At 42.7% G+C, this 25,494-nt stretch overlaps 1 protein-coding gene across 1 annotated transcript in view; it reads right to left on the bottom strand.

The window, feature by feature from the left end:
• Positions 1-8,972, bottom strand: part of GUCY2F (guanylate cyclase 2F, retinal) — a 97,284-nt gene extending 88,312 nt beyond the window's left edge. Inside the window, exon 1 of the mRNA XM_025853718.2 lies at positions 8,243-8,972. Within this exon, the coding sequence (XP_025709503.1) occupies positions 8,243-8,972 (730 nt within the window). The remainder of the gene's footprint in view (positions 1-8,242) is intronic.
• Between the last annotated feature and the right edge of the window lie 16,522 nt (positions 8,973-25,494).

Genomic DNA, 25,494 nt, shown 5'->3' with positions numbered 1-25,494 from the left:
ATCTTGCATAAATGGATAAATGGGGTGCCAGAGAGGTTTGACAAGCAAAGAGCTGGATTTAGAAGGAAAATCTAGAACCAAAGACATCTAAGTCCCTAAATTTGGTTACACCATTAAACGTGAATCAGTTTGGTCAAATTAGTCCAGTAACAGGTCCACTGAGGGGGAGAAATGAGTTAAGTCAGTTGTTTCAGTTAGTTGGCCAGTTAGTCCACCAGGATCCTTAGCAAGCAAGTCAATATTGGCATCTTCAACAAAAACAGAGATTAGGTGACTGGACCAAGATTCCCCAACAGAGATAAAATTGTATTTACTACATGTCAAGGAATATTAAAAGTACTTCACTAGATGGAAGGTTAAATGGAATTAAGTGCTTTGTGTTGGTTGAAACACAGCAAATAATTTAACATACACTATGTGCAGTGGGTGCCATGGTGTACCACCCAGCTGCACCCTTCACGACTGAAGCACTCATTCTCCTAGCTGCTGGGGGTGGGGCGGTGTTAGGAGATGATAGCTAACACCTCTCTGGGAACTGCCCTCAGCTGAGGAGAGCCACCTCTCCCAAGGTCACACCACTTCAGAAGTGTGCTGGAGCTGGCTGGTGCTGGTTCACAAGAGTCTGTGGTTAAATTTTCAGGGATTTTGTGCCCTAGTCAGTGTCAGACTGATAGCTTGAAATTGGGCATGGTGGGGGTAATTATGGAAATCACTCCATGAAAATTGGCAAACATTACAAATCAGGGCTATTTTCCTTCGACGAACCAGTTATTAAACAATCATTATCACATTGTACCCCTTTCTTGGCATCAGCCTGTCCCCAATGACTGGTCAAGGACTGTGTCTTATTTATCTCTGTATCCTGGTACGTCTTATGCACCCAATGAACATTGTTTAAACGAATGCCTAAAAAATTCAGAGAGGTTGTACACTTAGGTATCTTTTGTAGGTTCCTTGAGATGGAGAGGCATGGTCATATTTGGATTGTTAGTATGGAGAAACAAGTTGAAGTAATATTTACTGAGCAGGTAAATTCTACCATACTTGTCCTTAATGCTTAGTGTCATTAATTATGCTCAAGACCTTACCCTCAACCTTAATCTCTCCTTGTAACTTTTCTTTCATTGGCCCATACTAAGGATATCTTAGACAAAGAGTCAGAATTTTTATGACTGGAAAGACTCTTTGAGACCTACTAGTTCCTTTCCTTCCCCTCATTATTTTACAGATGAGAAAATGGAAGCCTCGAGAAGGTATGATCACAGTCTCCTCCATTTTTTGCATGGCAAGACCTTGCCATTGAACATGACTAAAGTAGAAAGCATAAATACTGAATTCAAACAACAGCATCTTAATTTAATAGATTGAGTGCTTTGTGAACAGGGATTTGTGGATGCATCTGTTCTACATGATGATTTTACTAAATAGCTTTATTATCTCAAAATTACATTCATTAAAATGGGATTTTACCTGTAAGTTGTTGTCAGGAAAGGATTAGTGGACAGAAACCTTAAATCCTAGACAAGGCCTGGGTCAATGGGTGATCATTGAATAATACTAATTTGTAAGTTTCCATCCTGATTGTTAACAGTCAGCCACTCTATAGCCAAAACAAGGATCAGGAGATACATCCTGCTGAGATCCCAGCTCACCACAATATGATACTAGCACTTTCTCTAAGCTTCCTGAACCCCACCCAAGACATCCAGTGGCTATGTCTTCATACTGTGGTACCCACTAGGGCAGGCTGTCCAGGACTTTCTCTTTCACCCTCAACACTAGCAGCAAGAAACATCATGAAACTCCAGGAGAAGTGTATTACTAAGTCGCTCAACTCCTACTTTTCTTCTTATATTGAAATATTCTGTCTGATAGTTCCTTGAGATAGAGGAACTGTGTTTCTCAGAAGGCAAAGTTCACTTCTTTATTTCTCACAGATTACTGGCTATAGAGTCCTTAGTGGAGGAAAACAGGCTCAGTCTCACACCTAAGTCTTTAGTCCTTAGGAGTCGTATTCATACTGTGAGCCCACAATATTGCTCCCAATCCACAGAAACACCCCCCTCCGAATTCTACTGTTCTTTATCTTCATTTTAACCCTTTTGTGACATCTCCTATCACTGACATTTATTTTAACCTATTTCGTTTTAACAAATGTTTAGAGAGGGGGGAAGGTACACAAGCCAGAGGAAGGGAGGGGACATGCTCTGTGATTTACCCCAAGTCTCACATTCCCCCCAGGGTTCAGCCATCTGGCCATACATTTCTGTGAAAGAAGTACATCCGGACCCTCTTCCTGCCAGCTTTCTTCTACTCGGTCTATAAAATGGATTCATAAGAAGAGAGGAGGAGGCTCTGGAATCTGTTTCCAAGCTCCGCCCCCCAGTGTGATTGGCTGCAGGCGGCTTCAAAACACAATGTAAGAACGTGGCACTGGGCAATGTGTGACTGTTTCTATCAGCTAAGGGTACCCCCACCCCGACACACACATTTTTGGCTGTAAGTCCAGAGACCACCACCTACATCAGATCGTGTTTTCTCATATCCAATAAAACTGGTACTGCAAGTGCATTTATTGCTTTCACATCGCTGCCCAGCTTGAGATAAGTTTTTAATATTTCTCCACACCTTGCGACATATGTTGTCTTCAACTTTTTACAACTGCTACACAGATAAGGCCTCTTAAATGTTGAAAGCTTAGATGTAGGATGCCTCTTTAGAGACTTCCTCTTGTGCTGAGTCTTCAATAATTTTATCATTACTGATATCGGACCCATTCATGAGACCGGGTGGTCTTTCACCATTTACATTTACTTACACTTATCCATACCAAATCCTATACCAAATGCCCTATCAACACGAAGGCTCTTAGCCACAGTATTATCAGTACCACTGTTGTTATTACTGTAGGAAAATAAGGCCAACACCAGCTACCCTGGGGTGCTTTCAAAGAATTTCATCAGTAGACCCAACAATTAAGAAAGAGAAATGGAAGAGCTGAATTATACACCTTATATGGCACACACAATCTCAAGTGAGTATGCTTTGGGGACATACCTCAGGTAGACAGGAGGCAGTAGAGTATAAGTCTTTCATTAGACCAGTGGTTCTCCAAGAGTGATCCCTGGACCAGCAGCACGGGCACCACTGTGAACTGGTTAAAAATGCAAATTCTGGGGATGCCTGTGTGGCTCAGTCTGCTGAGCCTCTGCCTTTGGCTCAGATCATGATCCCAGCATCCGGGGATCAAGCCCCACATTGGGCTCCATGCTCAGCGGGGAGCCTGCTTCTCCCTCTCCCTCTGCCTGCCTGCCTGTCTGCCTACTTGTGATCTCTTTCTCTTTCTCTGTCCAATAAATAAAATCTTTTTTAAAAATGCAAATTCTGGGGCCCTTCCCCAGGTTTTCTTCCTTCCTGAACCAAAAACTCTGAAATCTGTGTTTTTTTCATCTTTTTTATTGTTATGTTAATCACCATACATTACATCATTAGTTTTTGATGTAGTGTTCCATGATTCGTTGTTTGTGCATAACACCCAGTGCTCCACGCAGAATGTGCCCTCTTTAATACCCACCACCAGGCTAACCCATCCCCCCACCCCCTCCCCTCTAGAACCCTCAGTTTGCTTTTCAGAGTCCATCATCTCTCATGGTTCGTCTCCCCCTCCGACTTACTCCCCTTCATCTGTGTTTTAACAAGCCCTCCAGCAGATTCTGGTAAACACCAATGTTTGAGAGGCACTGCTTTGGACCAACCTGAGTACATAGCCCGCTTTCCCATTCACTAGCTGTGTGACATTTGGCAAGTTATTTAACCTCTTTCAGCCTCTGGAATCTCATCCATAAAGTGTGTTAAATAATAACCTTATTATATAGGGATGTTGCAAGAACTGAATGAGATGGTCTGTACAAAGCCCTTGCAAAATGACTAGCATGCAATAAACTCTCAGGAAATATTAGCTATTACCAATGTTGCTATTATTTCTTTGACTTTTTTTAATGTACAATAATCTTCAATAGGTGGGAAGAGGCTAGCCAGATCCCTGGCAATAACATAGTAATAAGGTTTTCAATTTCGGACAAACAAGAGAAGACCATTCTGTGTCCTATTTACTGAATATCATATTGTAATGCAGCATTCCTAATTTGAAAGGATTTAAAGGCATCCCCAATGGTTCAACAATCCGGTAAGCCCAAATGGAAAGGATTTCACAGTCAGCCAAGCATCCATAGGCAAAAAGGTGATGAGAGGAGAGGAGAATTTGAAATCGCCTTTTGAAAAGTTCTCCAAAGAGCTTTTCAGTGGGGCCTACTGCTAACCTTTGTGAGAATCAGCAAAAACAAAACAAAACAAAACCAAAAAACCTCTTCTGGGTAATTGCAATCCAACAGGTGCTCCACCTGGTGAGTTGATGCTCTTTTATACCATGGGATCAAAACTTCCACCAGGGCTCATTTTTTAAGTAGAGAATAAACTGGATTTTGGCCCTCCTGCCCACTCAGCTAGATCCCCTGGTGCCAGACACAACCTCCATAAGCATGTACAGCAGCCCTGACTGTAAATTGAGGCCTTTTGTCTTTGATTACTATCTTTCCTATTTGACTTTGTCAGAAACAAAGATTATTGGTAATTGCTTCTGAAGCTTCAAGGAAAGGAGCCGAGCATCTGGGACAGGCCGAATCTCCCCTTCTCTGGGACTTCACTTACCCCATTGTTTGTTGTTAAGAAGGCCTACACCTACCTACTTGTGATGTGAGGCTCACAGGTGTTGTAAAACTTGAAAGGAAATACCTATCTTCTGGGTAATCCTGAGGATTAAATGAGATTAAATATATGCAAATACCTTGTAAACTGTAGAGAGCTGTTCACATGTAAAGTGGTATTATGGTTGCTTTCATTGTCTCTATGGCAGCATCTAATAACACCCCTGCTGTTTCCCATCCAAAGAGCCCACAGCCATTATTATTGCTATTATCATCTTTACTATTAAATGTTAGTACTGCCTCGGTATTGTGTAAGCACAATTTAGACCTGAGAAAGACAGTTCTTCTGACTCCAGTGAGGTGCCAGTGATACTTCTTAACTGGAAACCTAAATTTACAGAAACGAGAAGCCACACACCAACCCGTAGTAGACTCGCTTTCTCTCCCCTTCCTCCCCACCACCATTCCTCCATACCACCACCACACGGAGCTGGGATCACTGTTACTGTGAGCAGCAGATCGGACAAAAACCATCTTTCAACTATTTTTATTACTGCCAGATATCGCTGGGCCTCTCTGAAGGAAAGGATCCATTTCCACCGCATTTTGTACATCACAAAAGGTCCTCCTCTGAAGGTTCGGGTGGGGGCCCACAGCGTAAGGAGTAGCCTCATATCCAGCAGAATAGGGAAGAGGCTCAGCTGAGCTCACACAAAAAGCTTAGTGCCTTTTCAATCAAGATAAATAACAGCTAGGAATACTTCAGCTGTCTCAGCCCGACCAGATAAGAGGGGCTAGAAAAATCAGCCAGGGATTTGATCCGGTATATGCTGTGCTTCATGTGTTGTAACCTTCCTCACAGCCCTGCTGCCCCAGCCCATATTCACTGGCCTCTGGCTCAGTTTCTCACCAGATCTCCCACTTTCTATTGGGACAGGAAATGGGCCCTATATCCCAGGCCGCTTGGTTCAAGTCCTGATAGTCTCTTTGTGTTCATACTCTGGATCCTGTTTCTCATGCTCCTACTGGCTGGGACACTGTTCTCACCCAACAACAAAGCTATCTTACTTTGACTCACTACCCTTCCTCAACTCCTAGCATCACACCCCACCCACCGCTTTGGCGTGCCCTCAGATGCCACCAACTGGCTGTACCAAATGTGAGCACCGCACACCTTTGGATACTCCACACTGTCAGAGGTCATACTCAGGCCACAGCCCAGCTGATGGCTCAGTTACCCTGCTCCCCACCCCTACCCACATTCTGACTCCTGTCTCTGAGGTCCCAGAATGCCCCATCTGAGTCTGCCTATGTTTTGTCAGAAACCAGAGGCAAAATCCTGCAGTGCAGAGCTTTGTCTTTGCTCCCTTTTCTCTCCCTTTCTGAGTCCCTACTTCACTTCCCCTTGCTGTCCTCCCTACCCAGGGTCGGCCTCTGTTCCATAACCACAGACCTTCCTCTCTAGGCTTCTCCCCCACCCCATCTTAAAACTTCCATTCCTTTAATGGGCTGATGCAGACTGTTATAAAGAAAGCAATCTGATTAAACAAAGTTATATTAAGACAAAAATGACTGGCAACCTAAAGTAAGGAACATTTATTTGCATTTTCATTAACTTAAACCAGTGGTTCCTTTTTTAAAAAAAAGATTTTATTTATTCATTTGAGAGAGAGCGAAAGCGAGAGAGATCACAGAGGGAGAGGGAGAAGCAGACTCACGGCTAATGGAGAGCCTACTGTGGGGTCGATTCCAGGACTCTGAGATCATGACCCGAGCAGAAGGCAGATGCCCAACCGACTGAGCCACCCAGACGCCCCTAAAGCAGTGGTTCTTAACCCTGGCTACATTTTACATGCACTTGGGAGGCTATTGAAAATACCTCTGCTGGGGGCCCACCGCAGACCACCAGAATCTCTGGAGGTGGCATTCTGGCACCAGTCATTTTGAAAAGATGTCCAGGTAATTCTAGCGTGCAGTCAGAGTGAGAACCATCGACCTAAAGGAATGGATCTCGAAGAGTAAGGCAAAGATATGTACATTTGCTACCTCTCTGCCTCAAAGGATTTGTGGGTTAGCACTCAATCCTAACTTCTCTCAGTCTGACAGCCCAAAGAGTTTCAGAGCCTGGATTTATTTAACATTTCATGGTAGAGGCCAAAATGTCATTTCAAAGAGTATACTATTTAGAATGGGCGGGATGTGAAACACTCATGGAATGTAAGCTTGCAGGAGACACTGGGCTTCGTGAAGATTTGTAACATATTCTAAAGTTATGATACTAAATCTGTGAGCCTGTTTCTGGCATGACTCCTCCCTGGAAAGGGTTTTATATCTTTCAAAATAATTCTGTGCTCTGCTTTGAAAGTATCAAGCTCTATTATGAAGTAATCAGAGCCACACTGATTGCTTAACATTACAGGATCTTGTAGACCGGAGCTGGAAGCGGACTACTGTAGTTCCAGGAACTAAAACTTCTTGCCCTCATCTTCCCACAATGATCATAATTAAGGTCCAAGACTGGTGACACTTGAACCTTAAAATGGGCTTCTGTGTAGAGGCCAGGCTAACCCGGACCATTCTCTAACAAACCCATTGTTATGTTAAGAAAATGACTGGGACCAGGACAAATCCTAGCAGTAATCAATTTGACAAGTAGTTTCCGAGCTGTCCGTTCTCAAGCGGTGGAGTGGCCTGCAATGGGGAAATGAGCAGTGTTCCCACAAATCACTGCCACTTTCCGGAAAAAAGTCAAGCCTTAAAAAACTGGAATAAAAAATATCGAAACCAAGTGCCACAAGGGCTTGGCAATAAGAATAAGTAAGAGACATCGGATTCAAGAGGACCAGGAAGGGTTCCTCTTCCCCCAGATCTACTCAGCTCACTCTGGTGATGGTAGCTTTGCTGGGTCAGCCCTTTGCTTCATGCTTTGTCCATTGTCTCTGCAAGAATCACCTTTGAACATCAACCTTCTCTTGGAAGGGGAAAGGTTAAAATCTGGGCTGTCTCCTCATTTTAATATGTTTTTATTTATCAGCTAGGTCCCTCCGAATCAGCTAGTTGTGTGCTGCAAACAGATAAGCCCTGTTTTGGGGGGCCCGGGGAGGGGGGAGGCAGAGGAGAGAAGGGGGATGTATACCGTGGAGTCCAGAGAAGACAGGTTCCAAGTGAAATGTGATGAAGCAGGTGACAAGAATGGACCAAATTGGAGCCATAAGAGCACCCCTCTTTGGCTGATCTGAAACTACTGGGGTCCTAAAGGCATGGGGGGGGGTGGCTCCCGTGATGCTGAGAGCAGGCACTGGGACCGAAGGGCATTTTAACCACCGAGTTCTTTGTACCTTTATCTCGTTCATAAAGGAGGTTCCCTTGAAGCTGGACGGTCTTGGAGCCTGAGTGTGAGTGAAAGAGGGAGGCCGCCTGAAAACCCGGGGAGTAATGTGCTCTCCTAGGGTGCGAGGGCAGGAGACCTTTTGGAGATTGTAATACTACCCCCCGCCCCGCAAGCCACGTTTAAACCTCAGCGGGGAGAAAGCACTCACTGCGAATTCTGTCAGCCTGGCGAATCTGCTGAAGAACTTTCCCAATGCTGTGGCTGTCTTGTCCTGTGGTCAGGACGACCCCTACAGGTAGGCCATGGCTCTGAAGAGCACTTGCGACTCGGTTGGCGGTGTGCACCCAGAGGTCTTCAGCGGAGGAAATGACTCCTGCGTGAGCCCACTGGAAGTGCTTCATGACCGTTACCAGCACCCGGATGGGCGAAGGGATTGTCCGAGAAAAGGTCGGGTGGCTGTTTTGATTGTCTAATTCGTAATTCACACAAGCCCAAGAAAAAATCCCTTTGTTCCAACCGTTTGCCAGGAGCGAGGCGGCCTCGCAGTAGCCAGGATTGGCAGGGCCTAGAAATCCTGAGGCCATCTGGTGGTGAGAAATGAAACTGGAAAGGGCTCGGGCAGTCTGGCAGTCTTCATTGAGAATCACATATTCAAAAGAGTAGCCCGGGTCAAACGATGGGTCCCTGTTGATCCGCTCAATGGCTAATCGAGCAGCAACCTCAGGCAGAGCCTTTGAGAACAACGGATCACAAGCCCAAGGGCCCACTACCCCTATCTTGTAAGGGGGCGCCCACACCTGCTGTGGGATGGTCGTGAGGGCCAGGAGGCGCAAGCACCACAGGAGCTTGAAGGCTGCAAGGCCATGGTGTCTTCGCTGTCTTCTGGGAGCCGCACACCAGAGCATAAGGCGACAAAGAGGCCAGGGTCCCAAACACATAGCCCTCCTGCTTCCAGCGAGCTAGTGAAGAAATATTGGAAGGTTAGTCTGCTTTCCTGAGATGGACCGCGGTGTTTCCAAATGTCTGTCAATTAGAAGGAAAAATTCATTACTTGCCCTTATTCCTGAAGCTTCTGGAAAGATTCATTACAAAAGAATGGCAAGGAATGGCAGTACCCAAACTGAAAGTTTCTTCCCACTACCCTGACCAAAACGCCTCTTCTTATACTGCCTGTACTCATCTCAATAGATGGCACCTCCACATCCACCATTGGCCCCCTTGCTCCAGTCAGAAACCTGGTAGTCAGCTGAGATTCTGCCTTCTTCTCTGCCCCCACATTCAATCTATCACCAAGTCCTGTTGATTCAACTTCAGCAATAGCTACCCGCCTCACAGCATTTTGAGGATTACACGAATAAACATACAGCAAGTGCTTATGACAGGGTCTGGCATATTTTTAGCATTATATTAGCGATATTACTATCATTATCATTATTATAGTTTAAAATGTGCTCATTTTCCTCCACCATAATGCCTCTTGGAGAGAGACACAGATAAAAACCAATAATGGCAATGCAGAGTAAAAATATAGTATGATTTGGGGCGCTTGGGTGGCTCAGTCGTTAAGTGTCTGCCTTCGGCTCAGGCCATGATGGGATCGAGCCCCGTGTCAGGCTCCCTGCTCCGCGGAAAGCCTGTTTCTCCCTCTCCCACTCCACCTGCTTATGTTCCCTCTCTCACTGTCTCTCTCTCTGTCAAATAAATAAAATCTTTAAAAAATATACAGTATGATTTAAGTAGTTCAGCAGAGGAAGATAGGATCACCCAAACTCCAATTTCATGGAAGGTGAGGAGGGAGAAGGGACTGTCTCTCCAACTTGAGTATTGGAAGAAAGGTTAGCCAGGTTAATGGGGTTATGAGGGGGTTGGTGCTAAGGGCCTTCCAGGCAGAAGGAACAGAGTACAGTAAGACCCAGAGGTTTTTTTAAAAAAAAATGTTTTTATTTTTTTAAAGATTTTATTTATTTGATTGAGAAACAGAGAGGGCACTAGCGGGGAGAAGGGCAGAGGGAGAGGGACAAGCAGATTCCCCGCTGAGCGCAGAGCCCTACTCGGGACTTGATCCCAGGACCCTGAGATCATGACTTGAACCAAAGTCAGACACTTAACCAACTGAGCCACCTAGGCACCCCTAAAAATTATTTTTAAAGAAAAGGATCTGTTAGATACTTGGAATTCCAAGACATTTGTTCTGCTCAAATCTATGATGTCAGCTAAGGCAAGGGACGGGTCACCAAGAGTCTTATATGCCATTCATAGGTTTTTAGATTTAATCCTGTAGACAATAGTTTTAAGCAGAGAAATGGCATAATCAGATTTCACTTTTTAAAAGATTGCTCAAGGAGCAATGTGATGAACAGGTTGGAAGTGGGTGAGACTGGAGGCTTCCAGGTTGGAAGCTGTTGTAGTAATCGCATATGGGAACTGATGACAGACCAAGAGAGGGGTGGTGAAGATGTAAAAGAATGGAGACAAACTCCACCAAGATTAGAAAATGTCAAGGAGATTAAGCAAGTAGGACCAACAACAACTCGGTGACTGACAGGATGGAGAAGGTAAGGAGAAAAAGGACACTGGGGTGATTTTGACCTTTTCAGACCTAGGCAACTGGTTGGAAAATGATACAAGTCTCTGAGATAGGAACACTAGAGGAAAGGGATGGAGATATAGCACATTCATTTAGTCATGGTGAACTGGTAATGTCTGTAGAATATACAAGAGGCAATACCCAGTGGACAATTTGACACACTGGATCTCATCATAGAAAGCTGAGCTAGAGATAGAAATGTGAGTGTAATCAATTGATAGAGGATAATGGAAGACATGTAGAAGATTGGCAAAAGAGAGTTGTGAGGTAAAGAAAGAAGACAGGACAAAACCCTGAGAATCCATGTCACTTAAAGGTCAGGAAGAGAGGAAGGAGGTCATAATGAAAACTGACATGACAAGTCCAGGGAGACAGCAACATCCAAGAGACGGGGTGGTATCTTACAGTCCAAGGGAGATGAAGCTTGGAGGATGAAAAGTGTTTAGCCCATCTCACACTCCACTGAGAAGTCAAGTAAGCTAAAAATAGAAAAGGATCTGTTCATTGGATCTGGATTCAGAGTAAGGCTGCGAGTTAAGGGACCACAGTGAGTCAAAAATGAATGGGAATTAACGGAGTCAGTAAATGTAGAGAACTCTTTAAAAGGGATGCATGCAAAGACTTTCTCCATCTAGCCCTTGCCTTTATATCCCCATTGCCCACTGTTTTCACCTGATGCTGCAGTAAATTTCCTGCAGTTCTACAAACGTATATCTCATAGCCTGTCAGGCATAGGAAAATGCCATTCCTTCTGCCTGGAATTCCCTCTTCCCTCCTCTCACATTCCACTCCTGTGTTCTGATGAACTTTACCTTCAAGACCCAATTGAAGTCTTCCCTCCCCTGTTGTAGCCTTGGTTAACACTTTCAGATTGAGTTCATTGTTTTTTTCCATCTGTGCCTCATACTTATACCCATTAGGGAAGGTGTCACTCTGATTTATAAATTGCCCCTATTTCTGGTCTCTATTGTGACATGGATACTGTTGGATATCTCCACATATATGGGACCTCATACTTTCAACCACAAAGGATGAGCAATAACAAGCCCAACTCCCTATGGGGAACAGAGCCCACTGGATTGGGAGCTCCTAGAGGTCTTCTTCATAGTCCTAATGCCTAGCCAAGTTCCCAACACAGTAGCTATCAGATAAATGTTTGTGAAATGAATTTAAAAAACATTAAGGTTGATCCAAGATCAGAAATAACCTCACCAGACATAAGAAGATGAATGAATTGCTTAGGGGGGGGATGTTAATGATGAAAATCCTTAGTGAATTTTTAATTCTAACCAAAGATCAAAATAATGGCATGTATCTCTCTTCAGGGCTGATAATCAGTGCTGGTGTGTACCAGTCAAGCTCAACTGGTTGTTTATTACCGGCAAAAATTTTGCCTGTGTCAGCCCTGTTGGTTATTATCTTGAGTCTCATTTCTAATTTTGTGGGAAAGTCTGATTCCTCAAGAGACCAGTCAGGGGCACACATGCAGGATCTTAAAGACCTACCACAATAGTATACCCCAACATTTGTAAACAGGTGAAAGTGGGTTAAATTGAGGGTCAAGAAAGACTTAGGGAGGAAATGTCTCACAAAACAGCCTGATCCAGAGGCTGAAGTGTGTATATAATGGAGAAGGGAAACTTCCAACTTTGCTTTGGGGGTAGTGGAAAGGTGGTTCTGGGCTGATTATATCCATAAGGTCCTCAAATCTATTCCTAGACCGTCAGAGTAATCTAGCCCCAATCTCCATTCCCCCAAATAGATGTATTCTATGTGCCGACTGTGTTGAAGGCGTGAGGGTGAGATTCACAATGGATGAGGTATGAGATGTAGACTTAGCCTTCAAAGAGCTCCCAGCCCAACACTACAAGTTGAGCTCTCTACTCAAGAGCTCACATGCTTCTCTTTCCACTCTCCCCCAACCCAAATCTTTTATCTGTCATGGCAAAACTTGGGAGCCAGGGCGCTCTCAGGGTAGCATGTGAGAGGTTCTTATTTCTGGTCTGAACTGTGACAAGGTTATTGAACTTGATGATATCTCTGTCCTTAGAGGACCTCGCTCTTTCAACCACTAGGAGTGGACAACAGAGAGGGTGACTCTGTATGGGGAAGAGAGTCCTGTTCACAAGCAAGAGGGCAAAGAGGCCAACCAATGGCCTCTTCTCCCCCAAACACACCCAGTTTTGTGAGTTCTCTCCCAGAAGTGGTACATTTAAGCCAGAAATTAGCATTTGGATAACAAAGGCTAAGATTTACTGAGTTCTTGCTATGTATCAAACACTGGGCTAAACTCACATATTATCTTATTGCCCAAAACTCAATCAAAAGGAAAAAATTCACCATCACCCTTTGAGGCAGGTACCATTATCACCTACACTTAACAGATGATGAAACAGAGGCTCAGAAAGAAGTAACTTGCCTGAGGGCACACTGTGGTAGAATGGGGATTTGCACCCCAACTGATTAAGCACTAAAATAGACTGTTGACTGCCCCTAATCTGTGAAGTCACTGAGACCACTATTATTATACCTTCTTTGCTACCCATACCAAGTTTGCATAATTCATTTGTGGTTTTAAAAATTCCCTTAGTCCCCCCATGAAAAAATAAATTACATAATGAGGGGGAGGGGCAGAGTAAACTGGGAGGAGCAAACACATTCATTATCCAACCAAAAGGAATTTACCTCTGCTGTTCAAGCCCAGTCTTGGGACAGCTCTCTGAATCAGGGTTCAATGTTGCACAACTGGGGGTGGGGGGTACCAGTGACCCTGTATTCTATATAGAGCTAATCCTAGTCTTTGAGAATGGAAGTTTTGGGAGTACAACTTTCGAATGATCTGATTCTCAATTTCCTTACCAGCAAAATGGAGGTAAATTTAATTTAATGCTTTTGAAGTGAGGGATTAAGTAAGATAGAATGCTGAGCTCACAATTTTCTTTCAACAAATACTAGTTCTTCCTTGCTGTTTAAAAAGAGGACTGCGTTGGGAATCAGAAGGCCTGAGCCCTGAGCCCAGTTCTGCCACTGACTTGCCATGTGACTTTGAAGTTATCATTCCTCCTCTCTAGATCTCTCTTTTTTTCCCTCGGCTGGACTAGAGGATCTGCAAGTCCCTTTCTTTTCTGATATACATTGATCCTGGGATTCTGTACTTCTTCCAGGCAGTGACTTTATTAAACCTCTGCACCTGTTAAACTGCTTTCTGAATTCATTCAACGTTCTCTAGCCTTGGCTGTTCTAATTAGTTTTTCACTGATGTTGTATTCCCACAACTGGTTTGTACTTACTCTATCTGGCAGGTCCAGTTCCTGATTGTTTTATAATTTTGGTCTAGAATCCTCTATCAAATACCTACAATGTGAAGTGTGAACCCCCACACATAGACCAAATGTTGGAGTTATGCTACATGGAAAAATCTGGGTTCCTAAAAACCATTCATCTTCTTATCTTCATTGTTAACAAGTATGCACTGAGATCCTTGTATATGCTAGGCCTGAAACTCTAAAAGTGGGAAAATATATGGCCTGAAATTTCACCAAGAAATGCAACTAGGTACATCATAAGTAAGAGGACAATAATGTCCACCAACATGGCTCACATGTAGGTAAAGTTTCTACGTTCCCTGCTTGCTTTTCTCATTGTATATCCAGTGCCCTGCACAGTATCTGACACATAATAGGTACTCGACAAATTCTTGCCGAATAAATAGCGAAGAAGAGAAATGGAGCACAAATGAAAGGTTTTATATTAACTATGTTCTTGAATAGGCTCTATTTTAGGCCTTAGTCAGGAACCACCTTCGACAAAATCATCTAGTACATAAAGTTTGTCATCAAACTTCTAGTTTGACTCTCTCCACACTCTCTATTAATGGAAAGAAAAACAACTCTAGAAAAAAAAGAAGCTCTTTACATAATTTCCACTGATTTGTAAAAGATTAATAATACTTGAAAATTTCCCATATTCCTCCCCAACCAATGGTGTTTCTTTTTAAATAGGGGGTCAAGAAAATTTATGCCAAAGGAATTAATCTCCAACATTATAATTTCAATTTTGAGCATCAGTTGCAGATAGGCAAAGGGGAGAAACCACTTTTGGAGTAGAAAAATGAAGGACTTTTGGTGTTCCTCAGATCAAAGTGATTAGCTGTCTATTCCAGATGTAAGGCTGGCATTTTTATGTTACAATCCATGTTCCTAAGCACATTCCTCCTAAGCACAATGCCTACACATCTCAAGTTCTAAAAACTTTGCTTTCAACACCACATTAAAAGGATCATACACATGATCAAGGAAGATTTATCCCTGGGATGCAAGGATGGTTCAAAATGCATAAATCAATAAATGTGATGCACAACGTTAACAGAATGAAGGATAAAAATCACATAATCATCTCAAGAGATACAGAAAAAGCATCTGACAAAATTCAACACCCTTTTATGAATAAAAACTCTCAACAAACTAGGTATAGAAGGAATGTACCTCAATACAATAAAGGCCATATATGACAAGCCCACAGCTAACAACAGACTCAATGGTGAAAAACTGAAAGCTTTTCCTCTAAGATCAGGAATAAGACAATGATGCCCACCCTCACCATTCCTATGCAACATAGTAGCGGAACTCCTAGCCAGAGTGGTTAGGCAAGAAAAAGAAATAAAAGGCATCCAAACTGGAAAAGAAGAAGTTAATTATGTCAGCCCCTAGATTGCATGATCTTATATGTGGAAAACCTCAAAGACTACACACACACAATTAGAACTGATTAACGAACTTGATAAAATTGCAGGAAAAAAAATCAACATACAAAAATCAGTCGCATTTCTATATAGACACTAACAATGAATATTCAAAATGAAATTAAGAAAATCCCATTTACAAAAGCATCAAAAATAAAATACTTAGGAATAAATTTAACCAAGGAGGTGAAAGACTTGTACACTGAAAGCCACAAAATGCCGATGAAAGAAAATAAGAAGACACAAATAAATGGAAAGACATTCCCAGCTCATGGATTTGAAGACTTAATATTGTCAAAATGTTTGTACTATCCAAAGCAATGTATAGATTTGGTATTATCCCCATAAAAATTCCAATGGCATTTTTTTACAGAAATAGAAAAAAATTCCTAAAATTCATATGGAACCACAGAGGACCCTGAATAGACAAAGCAATGCTGAGAAAGAACAAGCTGGAGGTATCATACTTCCTGGTATCAAAATATATTACAAAACTACAGTAATAAAAAACACTATGGTACTGGCATTAGAACAGACATATGGATCAATGGAACAGAATAAAGAACATAGAAATAAACACACACACCTATAGTCAAGTGATCTTCAAAAATGGAGCCAGGAATACACAAAGGGGAAAAGACAGTCTTTTCAATAAATAGTGTTGGGAAAACTGGATATGAACACGAAAAAGGATGAAATTGGACCTTTATCTTACACTATATACAAAAATTAATTCAAAATGGATCAAAGATTTAATGTGTAAGAGCTAAGACTATAAAACTCCTAGAAGGCAATAGGGGAAAATCTTGGTGTTAGTCTTGGCAATGATTTCTTGGATATGACACCAGAAATGCAATCCACAAGGCAAAATAGACAAATGGGACTACATCAAACTAAAATGCTCTGTAAGGCAAAGGAGACAATCAAAAGAGTGAAAAGGTAACTTACAGGATGGGAGAAAATATTTGCAAACCCTATATGACATAAGGGGTTAATATCTAAAATATATATGAAACTTCTATAACTCAATAGCAATAAAACAAATAACCCAATTAAAAAATGGGCAAAGGTCTGTGATTCAACAGTCTTACACAATTCACAGTGCTCACCATAGCACAGGTACCTCTGAAACAAATAATACATTATATGTTAAAAAGAAGAAGAAGAAGAAGAAGATAGCAGGAAGGGAAAAATGAAGGGGGGGAAATCGGAGGGGGAGATAAACCATGAGAGACTATGGACTCTGAGAAACAAACTGAGGGTTCTAGAGGGGAGGGGGGTGGGCGGATGGGTTAGCCTGGAGATGGGTATTAAGGGGGGCACGTACTGCATGGAGCACTGGGTGTTATACGAAAACAATGAATCATGGAACACTACATCAAAAACTAATGATGTAATGTATGGTGATTAACATAACATAATAAAAAAATTTAAATATAAAAAAATGGGCAAAGGACTCAAATAGATGTTTCTCTGAAGAAGACATACAAATGGCCAGTAGGAAGGGGCACCTTGGTGACTCAGGCAGTTGAGCATATGACTTTTGATTTTGGCTCAGGTCATGATCTCAGGGTCCTGGGATTGAGCCCCACGTCAGGATCCATGCTTAGCAGGGAGTCTGCTTGAGAATTCTCTCTATCCCTCTCCCTCTCCCCCTCTGCCTACTCATGCTCTCTCTATCTCTCTATCTCTAAAATAAATAAATCTTTTATTTAAGATTTTATTTATTTATTTGACAGAGAGATAGAGTGCACAAGTAGGCAGTGGCAGGCAGAGGGAGAGGGAGAAGCAGGCTCTCCGCTGAGCAGGGAGCGGGACATGGGGCTCAATCCCAGGACCCCAGGATCATCACCTGAGCCGAAGGCAGCCACTTAACTGATTGAGCCAGCCAGGCACCCCTAAAATAAATAAATCTTTTAAAAAATGGTCAGTAGGTATAAGAAAAGGTGTTCAAAGGGGCACCTGGGTGTCTCAGTTGGTTAAGGGTCTCCCTTCCCCTTCGACTCAGGTCATGATCCCAGGGTCCTGGAATCATTTCTTGCATCGGGCTCCCTGCTCAGCGGAGATGCCTGCTTCTCCCTCTCCCAAGCCCCCTGCTTGTGCTCTCCTCTCTCTCTCTCTCTGCCTGTCAAATAAATAAATGTTTAAAAAAAGAAAGAAAAGGTGCTCAACATCAGTAATCATCAGGGAAATGCAACTCAAAACCACAATGAGATATCACCTCACACCTCTCAGGATGATTATTCCCAAAAAACAAAAAGAAATCAAGTGTTGGCAAGGATATCGAGAAACCAGAAACTTTTGCACACTGCTGGTGGGAATATGAAAGGGTACAGTAGCTGTGGAAATTAGTGTGGATATTCCTCAAAGTAATGAAAGTATAATTACCATCTTATCTAGTAGTCCAGCTTCTGGGTATATATCCAAAAGATTTGGAATCAGGATCTCAAAGGGATATGTGCATGTTTAGGTTTTTTAAGGTTTTAATTCCAGTTAGTTAACCTACAGTGTACCATTAGTTTCAAGGGTACAATATGTGATTCAGCACTTCCATACAACATCCAGTGCTCATCCTGACAAGTGCCCTCCTTAATCCCCATCACCTATTTCATCCCCCTCCCCTCTGGTAACTATCAGTTTGTTCTCTATAATTAAGAGTCTGTTTCTTGATTTCTCTCTCTCTCTCTCAATCTCTCTCTCTCATTTTTTTCCCTTTGCTTGATTGTGTGCATATTTGTGTTTACTGCAGCACTATTCACAATAGCCAAGATACGGAACCACCTAAATGTCCATTGATGGATGAATGGATAAAGAAAATGTGGTATTATACATCAAAGAGAATATTAAGCCCTCTCTCTCCCTCTCTCAAAAAATTCATTCATCCATTCATTCATTTATTCATTCTAAAAGGGGCGCCTGGTGGCTCAGTCGGTTAAGCGTCTGACTCCTGATTTCGGCTCAGGTCATGATCTCAGGGTCAGGAGATGGAGCCCCGAGTCGAGCTCCGCACTGGGCATGCAGCCTGCGTAAGATTGTCTCTCATGCCCTTCAACAGATGAATGGATAAAGAAGATGTGGTCATATATACAATGGACTATTAGTCAGCCATCAGAAAGGGTGAATACCCAACTTTTACATCAACATGGATGGGACTGGAAGAGATTATGCTAAGTGAAATAAGTCAAGCAGAGAAAGTCAATTATCATATGGTTTCACTTATTTGTGGTACATAAAGAATAGCATGGAGGACATTAGGAGAAGGAAGGGAAAAATGAAGGGGGGAAATCGGAGGGGGAGACAAACCATGAGAGACTATGGACTCTGAGAAACAAACTGAGGGTTCTAGAGGGGAGGGGGGTGGGGGGATGGGTTAGCCTGGTGATGGGTATTAAAGAGGGCACGTTCTGCGTGGAGCACTGGGTGTTATACGCAAACAATGAATCATGGAACACTACATCAAAAACTCATGATGTACTGTATGGTGACTAACATAACATAATAAAATTAAATTAAATTAAAAAAAAAGAATGTCTCTCTCCCTCTGCCCCTCCCCCACTCTCTCTCTTAAATAAATAAATAAATAGATAGATAAAATATTATTAAGCCTTAAAAAGAAGGAAACGCTGCCATATGCAACAATATGCATGAACCTGGAAGACATTATGCTAAGTGAAATAAGCCAGTCACAGAAGACAAATACAGCACACTCCTCTTAAATGATATGCCTAAAATAGCCAAACTCATAGAAGCAGAGAGTAGAATAGTGGTTGCTGAGGGCTATGCAGAGAAGGAAAATGAGGAGTTGTTCAATGGGTAGAGGGTTTCAGTCAAGCAAGATGAATAGATTCTAGAGATCTGCCACACAACATAGTTCATATAGTTAACAGCACTATATAGTGTACTTAAAAACTTGTTGAGGGTAGACGTCAGGCTGAATGTTCTTATCACAACAAAAAAAAGTTAACTAAAAATTTTGCTGTTTTAAAATAGCATTTTTCAAGTTTACACACTTAAAATATGGATTTTTCCTCAACCCACCTTTTAGAGAGTAGCTCTTGCTATTTGTTCTCAGTTGTTATTGCTCTTTGTTAAACAACCCGCATGCTGATATTTTGTCCCTCTATTTTTTTTTTCTGGGCTCTATTTCACACATTTCGTGGTATTTCTAACTCTGCTAGGACTCCCTGTAGAACCAGAAAGTTCTATATTACTCTAGGATTTAGTCGTATTCCTGATCCCAAGATTTTGCAGAAAGAAACTCATTCTTAAAAAAAAAAAAAAAGTAGGAAACAGAGAAGAAAGGAAGACAAGGGAAAGAAGGAAGAGTGGAAGGAAGGGAGGAAGGAGAGAGATGCCCTACGCCTTCACTTGCTGATTTGGACTTAAAGACAAAATTATAAAGCCCTTTGTAAAAGACACTGTCTTCAAAACAGGGTGGCTGAAGCCTCCCCTAGGGTTAATGGGAAATTTGGACATAACTAAAAGCTCGAGGTACAAAATTTTGGTAATAGAATACTACTGACCCACAGCTCTTCTGGGGCCGTTGCCTAGGTAACTCAGATTCAAACACCTGCATGGAATCAGGCTTCCGCGGAAAGTAGCTAGAGCAGAGGGATGCATCATTTCATTTCAGGTGGCTTTCACAATCTGGTGGGAAGGCTGATTTCACAAGGAAAACGACTGTTCTTTAAACATGTACAAAGACAGACTATGACAAATAACTCTGAGGAAAATGGCTCGTCATCCTAGCTTGTCAAGGCAAGGACTTCTATGGATGATTGATCTTTGCCGTTACAGCCTGAATCAACTTAACAGCTTGTGTAAGACAACATCAGGAAGAAATAAAAAAGAGTCATGAGTGAATCTAAATGAAAGCTGGGGTGAGAACCTTTGAGGCCAAATCTTGATTTAAAGTGTTGAAAGTTCTTCCCCCCTCCCTTTCTTTCCTTCTTTTTCTCTCTTTCATTCTTTCTTTGGCTTCATTTATTTTTACTACATAGTGCAGTAAGACTGATATACCTCAGTCAAAATTCTCAGCTCCCACGTGGGCTGTCTTTCTTCCCCATTACAATCTTTCTAATAAGCAAGAGCTGTCAACTACTCACCATGTAATTCACTGTTCAAATGTCTTCAATTTGCCTTCTGTGCATGCAAATCTCTGGCATGGTTACCCAGTGTGTTCATTTCAGTGCATCCTCTGTACGTTCATCATCCTGCCAAGGACTCCAGTCTGCTGATAAATTCCATTAATGGGGTAAATAATTGAGAGGGATAGTAAACCTTCTTGTAAATCACTCTTCAGCATCCCCAGACCAAGAGCAGGATTAGGATTTAGACAGACACTGCTAATCCTTTAAATTGATCCCACCTGTAGCAGAGTTAGTGCTGACCTAAATGCATTGACCCAGAGATTAACGAACAATTAGAGTCCTCTGGATAAACGCGTCCTCCACGGACTACTGCCTTCTTCTGCCTTTCAAAATCAGACTTACATGCCCTCGGATTTGCCTCTGTTTTCTTCCTTTTTCCTTTCTGTCGAATAGCCACACATCGCCCCTTCAAGGACAGCTTGAAATGCCAGAACATTCATCAGCTGTGATTTCAGTCCAGGATATGAAAGATGGTCCACGCTGGCTCCCTGCAAAATTCAAAGTAGGTGTAGTTTGTCTCTCCTTCTAGTCCCCTTAAATGCCTTCACTGCCTTTCCCTCCAACTTAACCCACACCTCGGCAAACCTCCCATACTCTAGTTCTATCCTTTTTCCCTGAGTGGTCCTTCTGTCATGGGCACCGTTTGTTCAGGGCCCTGTTCTAGATTCCTAAGGTATGAGCTGAGGTGTTGGTGGTTGAAAATTACTTGTATTAAATTAGGGCTACTATGTGGCAGACATTTTGAAAAAAATAACTTTATTGAGACATAATTCACATACCACAAAATCCACTTGTCTAAAGTGTACCATTCAGTGTTTTTAAATATAATCACAAGGTCATACAACCGTCACCACTATCTGATTCTGGAACATTTTTGTTCTCCCCCCACCAAAGAAATCCTGCACCCATTATGGGCATTTTATATAAATGTAAACACAGTATGTGGTCATTTGTCACTGGCTTCTTTCACTTAGCATGTTTTCAAGGGTCATGTGTGTTGTAGCAGGTGTCAGTACTTTGTTCCTTCTTTATGGCTGAATAATATTCCATTTTATTGGCTTTACCACTTCTGTTCATTCATTTATCAATGGACGGACATTTGGGTGGTTTCCACTTTTTAGCTATCATGAATAATGCCTCTGTGAACATTACGTATACGTTTTTGTGTGGACATATATTTTCGATTCTCTTAGGTATATGTCTAAAACTGGAATTGCTGGGTTATGGGATAACTCTATGTTGAACTTTGTGAGGAAATGCCAAACTGTTTTCCAAAGACACTGTACCATTTTACCCTCCCGCTAGCAATATATGAGGGCCTTTGTTTCTCCGTGTCCTTGCCAACACTCGTTATCTGTCTTTTTTTAGTATGGTAGGCATTTTCACATGTACATCATCTCATTTTATATTCACAACAAATATGAAGATAGATATTATTCTTCCCTTTTGGTAAATGAGGATACCAAGGCACAGATAAAGAAGGCAATGTTATTTACTGAGTGCTGATGATGTGACAGGCATTCTTAGAAGCCCTGTCTCCTTCAAGCTGCACAACGATCCCATGAGATAGATGCTATTTGAATTCCAGATGTGCAGCGAGGTTAAAGTAACTTACCGAAAGTCACATAGCCACTGATCAGTGGGGCCAGGATTTAAACCCAGACAGTCTGATTTTGGTGCAGTCAGACTTTAAGCCCAAGGCCATGGGGCCCCAACAAAGTCCATGCACGTAAATAAAATTTCTAAAGTGACTTTTTAAAAAAGAGATCCATAAGCCCTTGTGTCTCTCAGTAAATATTTTTTAAAGATTTATTTATTTATTATTTTAGAGAGGGGTTAGAGGCAGAGGGAGAGGGAGAGAATCCTCAGGCAGACTCCCCACTGAGCGTGGAGCCCCACATGGGGCTTGTCCCTGGACCTTGAGATCATGACCTGAGCTGAAACCAAGAGTTGGATGCTTAACCAACTGAGCTACCCAGGTGCCCCTCTCTGTAAATATTAATAGCTAACAGTTATTGAGAGTTCACTATGTGCTAGGCAATGCTGTATGGGCCTTACATATACTAAATAACTGAATCATTACAACAGTCCAATAGGGTTGTTATTATTATCATCCACATTTTATAGATGAGGAAACCGAGGCACAGAGAGTTCAAGTAACTTGCCCAAGGACACACAGCTAGTAGGTGGTAGAGCCAGATTGTGAAGAGAATAAGTGGTCTAGATTTAGAGTCAAAGCTGTTAACCACTGCCCCATAAAAGAAATCACAGGGTGGGCTCACTGGATTTATCCATAGACTCAAAAATACCCATTGGATCTCCAGACTTCAGTGACAGTATATTTAATGATCATTTTAGAACAACTATTTGGGTTCCTTGTGAGTCCAACAATATTAAAAACTCCACATCCATGAGTATAATCAGGGATCATGCTTACAGACTTTTTAGAACCACTGGGTCAGAAAGCTCAGCCACACTATCTGGTTAAATATTGTCCTACCAGAACGTTAGCGGGATCCTACTGGATTTTACTGAAACATATCAGTTCCTGTTCTACATTCCCAATATCGAAGCCTAATAATTTAAGGAATACAGTTATCTCTGAATGATCTTTACTTCCTAAGAAGCCGTGGAGTGAAAGCATCCAAAATGACCCTCTCGCCCCACAAGATTGATTGCGAGGGCAGACACATCTTTCTGGCTTCCCTCTTAGCCTTCGTTGCAGAGACAAAAATACAGTCCCTTCACATTTAATGACTTTTTTGGTACTGCTAGACACTACAGGGAACCCCCAATTATATACCTCATGGGAAAGTGGCAGAGGCCTTCCGTGGCATTAGCCTGGGATCTACGTATTCCTTTTGAGACTGAGACACAAAATGAATAGCTAGCTCTGCAGGGCTGGAGCATGGACTATAAAAATAGGTCCAGAATGATGTGTTCCTGGTTAATCATCCAGAATGAGGCTTGGACAAGTAGCTCCTTGCAGTCAGGAAGTCACGTGAGAATCTGGGGAGCAAGGGAGGTGGGGGAAGATGAATGAGAGTAGGAGAGGAAAACTATAAGAAAGGATGTTAGACAAATGTCCACATTTTGCCACAAGGGCTGCCGTGTCGCGTTTAACCCCACTGAGGATGAGGAGGGAAACAGAAGCTGTGAGCTCTACGTGACAATCACTGTGCAGGAGCATGAAAGGCACTCTCTCATTTCAATGGTCATGAAGACTCTGATGCATGTCATATTACTTTCTCCATATTAGGTAAATGAGGCTGAGACAAAGTGGGTAACCTGCCCAGGCCAGATTCAAAGCCAGATCTGCCTGATTCCAGCACGGGCTCTGAACTGCAATTCTCAACCTCTCTTTAAATATTTCACATAAACCCTACCCCGCTGAAAGTTCTTTGGTGAATTCAGCAGTAATAACGAAGTTTTCTCTCCACTTATGGCACTCAACAAGTTACATATATATATTGTTTCTTAAAAAAAGAAGGATAGTTTGGGGTAGGAGGCAATATAATAATTACCAATTATCTCTTCTCAACTGGCACTATCAGTACTCTCAGTATAGTTTTTCATTTATTTCTCATAACAACTCTAAGAGGTGGGGGCAATTCTTTTTTTGTTTTTTTTTTTTTAGAAATATATTTTTTTAATTTTTTAAAAAGATTTTATTTATTCTACATATGAGTGAAATCATATAATTGTCTTTCCCTGACTTATTTCACTTAACAAAATCCCCTCCAGTTCCATCCACATTGATGGAAATGGTAGGCATTCATCCTTCCTGATGGCTGAGTCATATTCCATTGTAAATAAGAATCACATCTTCTTTATCCATTCGTCTGTTGTATGTGGAATGTAAGGAATAGCGCAGAGGATTATTATAGGGACAGTGAGGGAAAACTGAAGGGGAAGAAATCAGAGAGGGAGACAAACCACGAGGGACTATGGACTCCGAGAAACAAACTGAGGTTTGCAGAAAGGGAAGTTGGCAGGGGGATGGGGTAACAGGGTGATGGGCATTACGGACGGCACTGTGATGTGATGAGCACTGGGTGTTATATGCAACTAATGAATCATTGAACACTACACCAAAAACTAATGATGCAGGGAGGAGTAAGATGGCGGAGGAGTAGGAGACCTAAATTTCGTCAGGTCCCAGGAATTCAGCTGGATAGGGATCAAACCATTCTGAACACCTACGAACTCAACAGGAGATCAAAGAAAAGAATAGCAGCAACTCTCTGAACAGAAAAGCGACCACTTTCTGGAAGGTAGGACGTGTGAAGAAGTGAATCCGAGGCGATATTCGGGAAGATAGACGGCGGGGGGGGGAGCCTCTGTCAGCCATTTCTGGCAAGTGATAGAGCCGCGGAGCACAAAATCAGAACTTTTAGACGTCGGCTCCGCTGAGGGACGTTGCTCCAGTGGCTAAGCGGGGAGTGGAACCCTCACTGGGACAGTGTGGTCTCAGGACCCTCGGGGTCACAGAAAGACTGGGGATGCCTGAGTGCGCCAGAGCTCCCAGGTATCGGAGCAGGGGAGTCGGCTGCAGAGACAGAGCCAAGGCATGGGATCTCAGCTCGGGGTGGCCATAAACCATGATCTGCAGCCCAGTCGGGCCACTGCTCCTCCAGCAGGAACACAACAAGCAGTAGATCCGGGGAGACTCCCCTTCCTTCCCGGGGAGGAGCGGCGCGGGAGCGCACCACAGGGATCTGCTGGGTTTGGAGACTCCACCCCAAGTCAGGTGCCAGAGATAGAAATGCTTGGTCACAGGCCGGGTGAGCACGGAGTGCAGCCAGAGACCGAGGAGACGGGAGTGATTGACTGCTTTTTTCTGGGGGAGCACTGAGGAGCGGGGCCCCGAGTTCTCAGCTCCTCCGGGTGGAGATTGGGAGGCCGCATTTTCACTCTCATCCTCCAAAGCTGTACGGAAAGCTTGCAGGGAACAAAAGTCCTGAGAGCAAACCCGAGCAGAT

Source organism: Callorhinus ursinus, unplaced genomic scaffold (assembly GCF_003265705.2).
Source record: "Callorhinus ursinus isolate GAN/ISIS: 27379988/994484 unplaced genomic scaffold, GSC_fseal_2.0 scaffold65, whole genome shotgun sequence".
Lineage (NCBI taxonomy): Eukaryota > Metazoa > Chordata > Mammalia > Carnivora > Otariidae > Callorhinus > Callorhinus ursinus.
The sequence above is the reverse complement of the archived record's forward strand: the minus strand, read 5'-3'. Positions and strand labels throughout refer to the sequence as shown.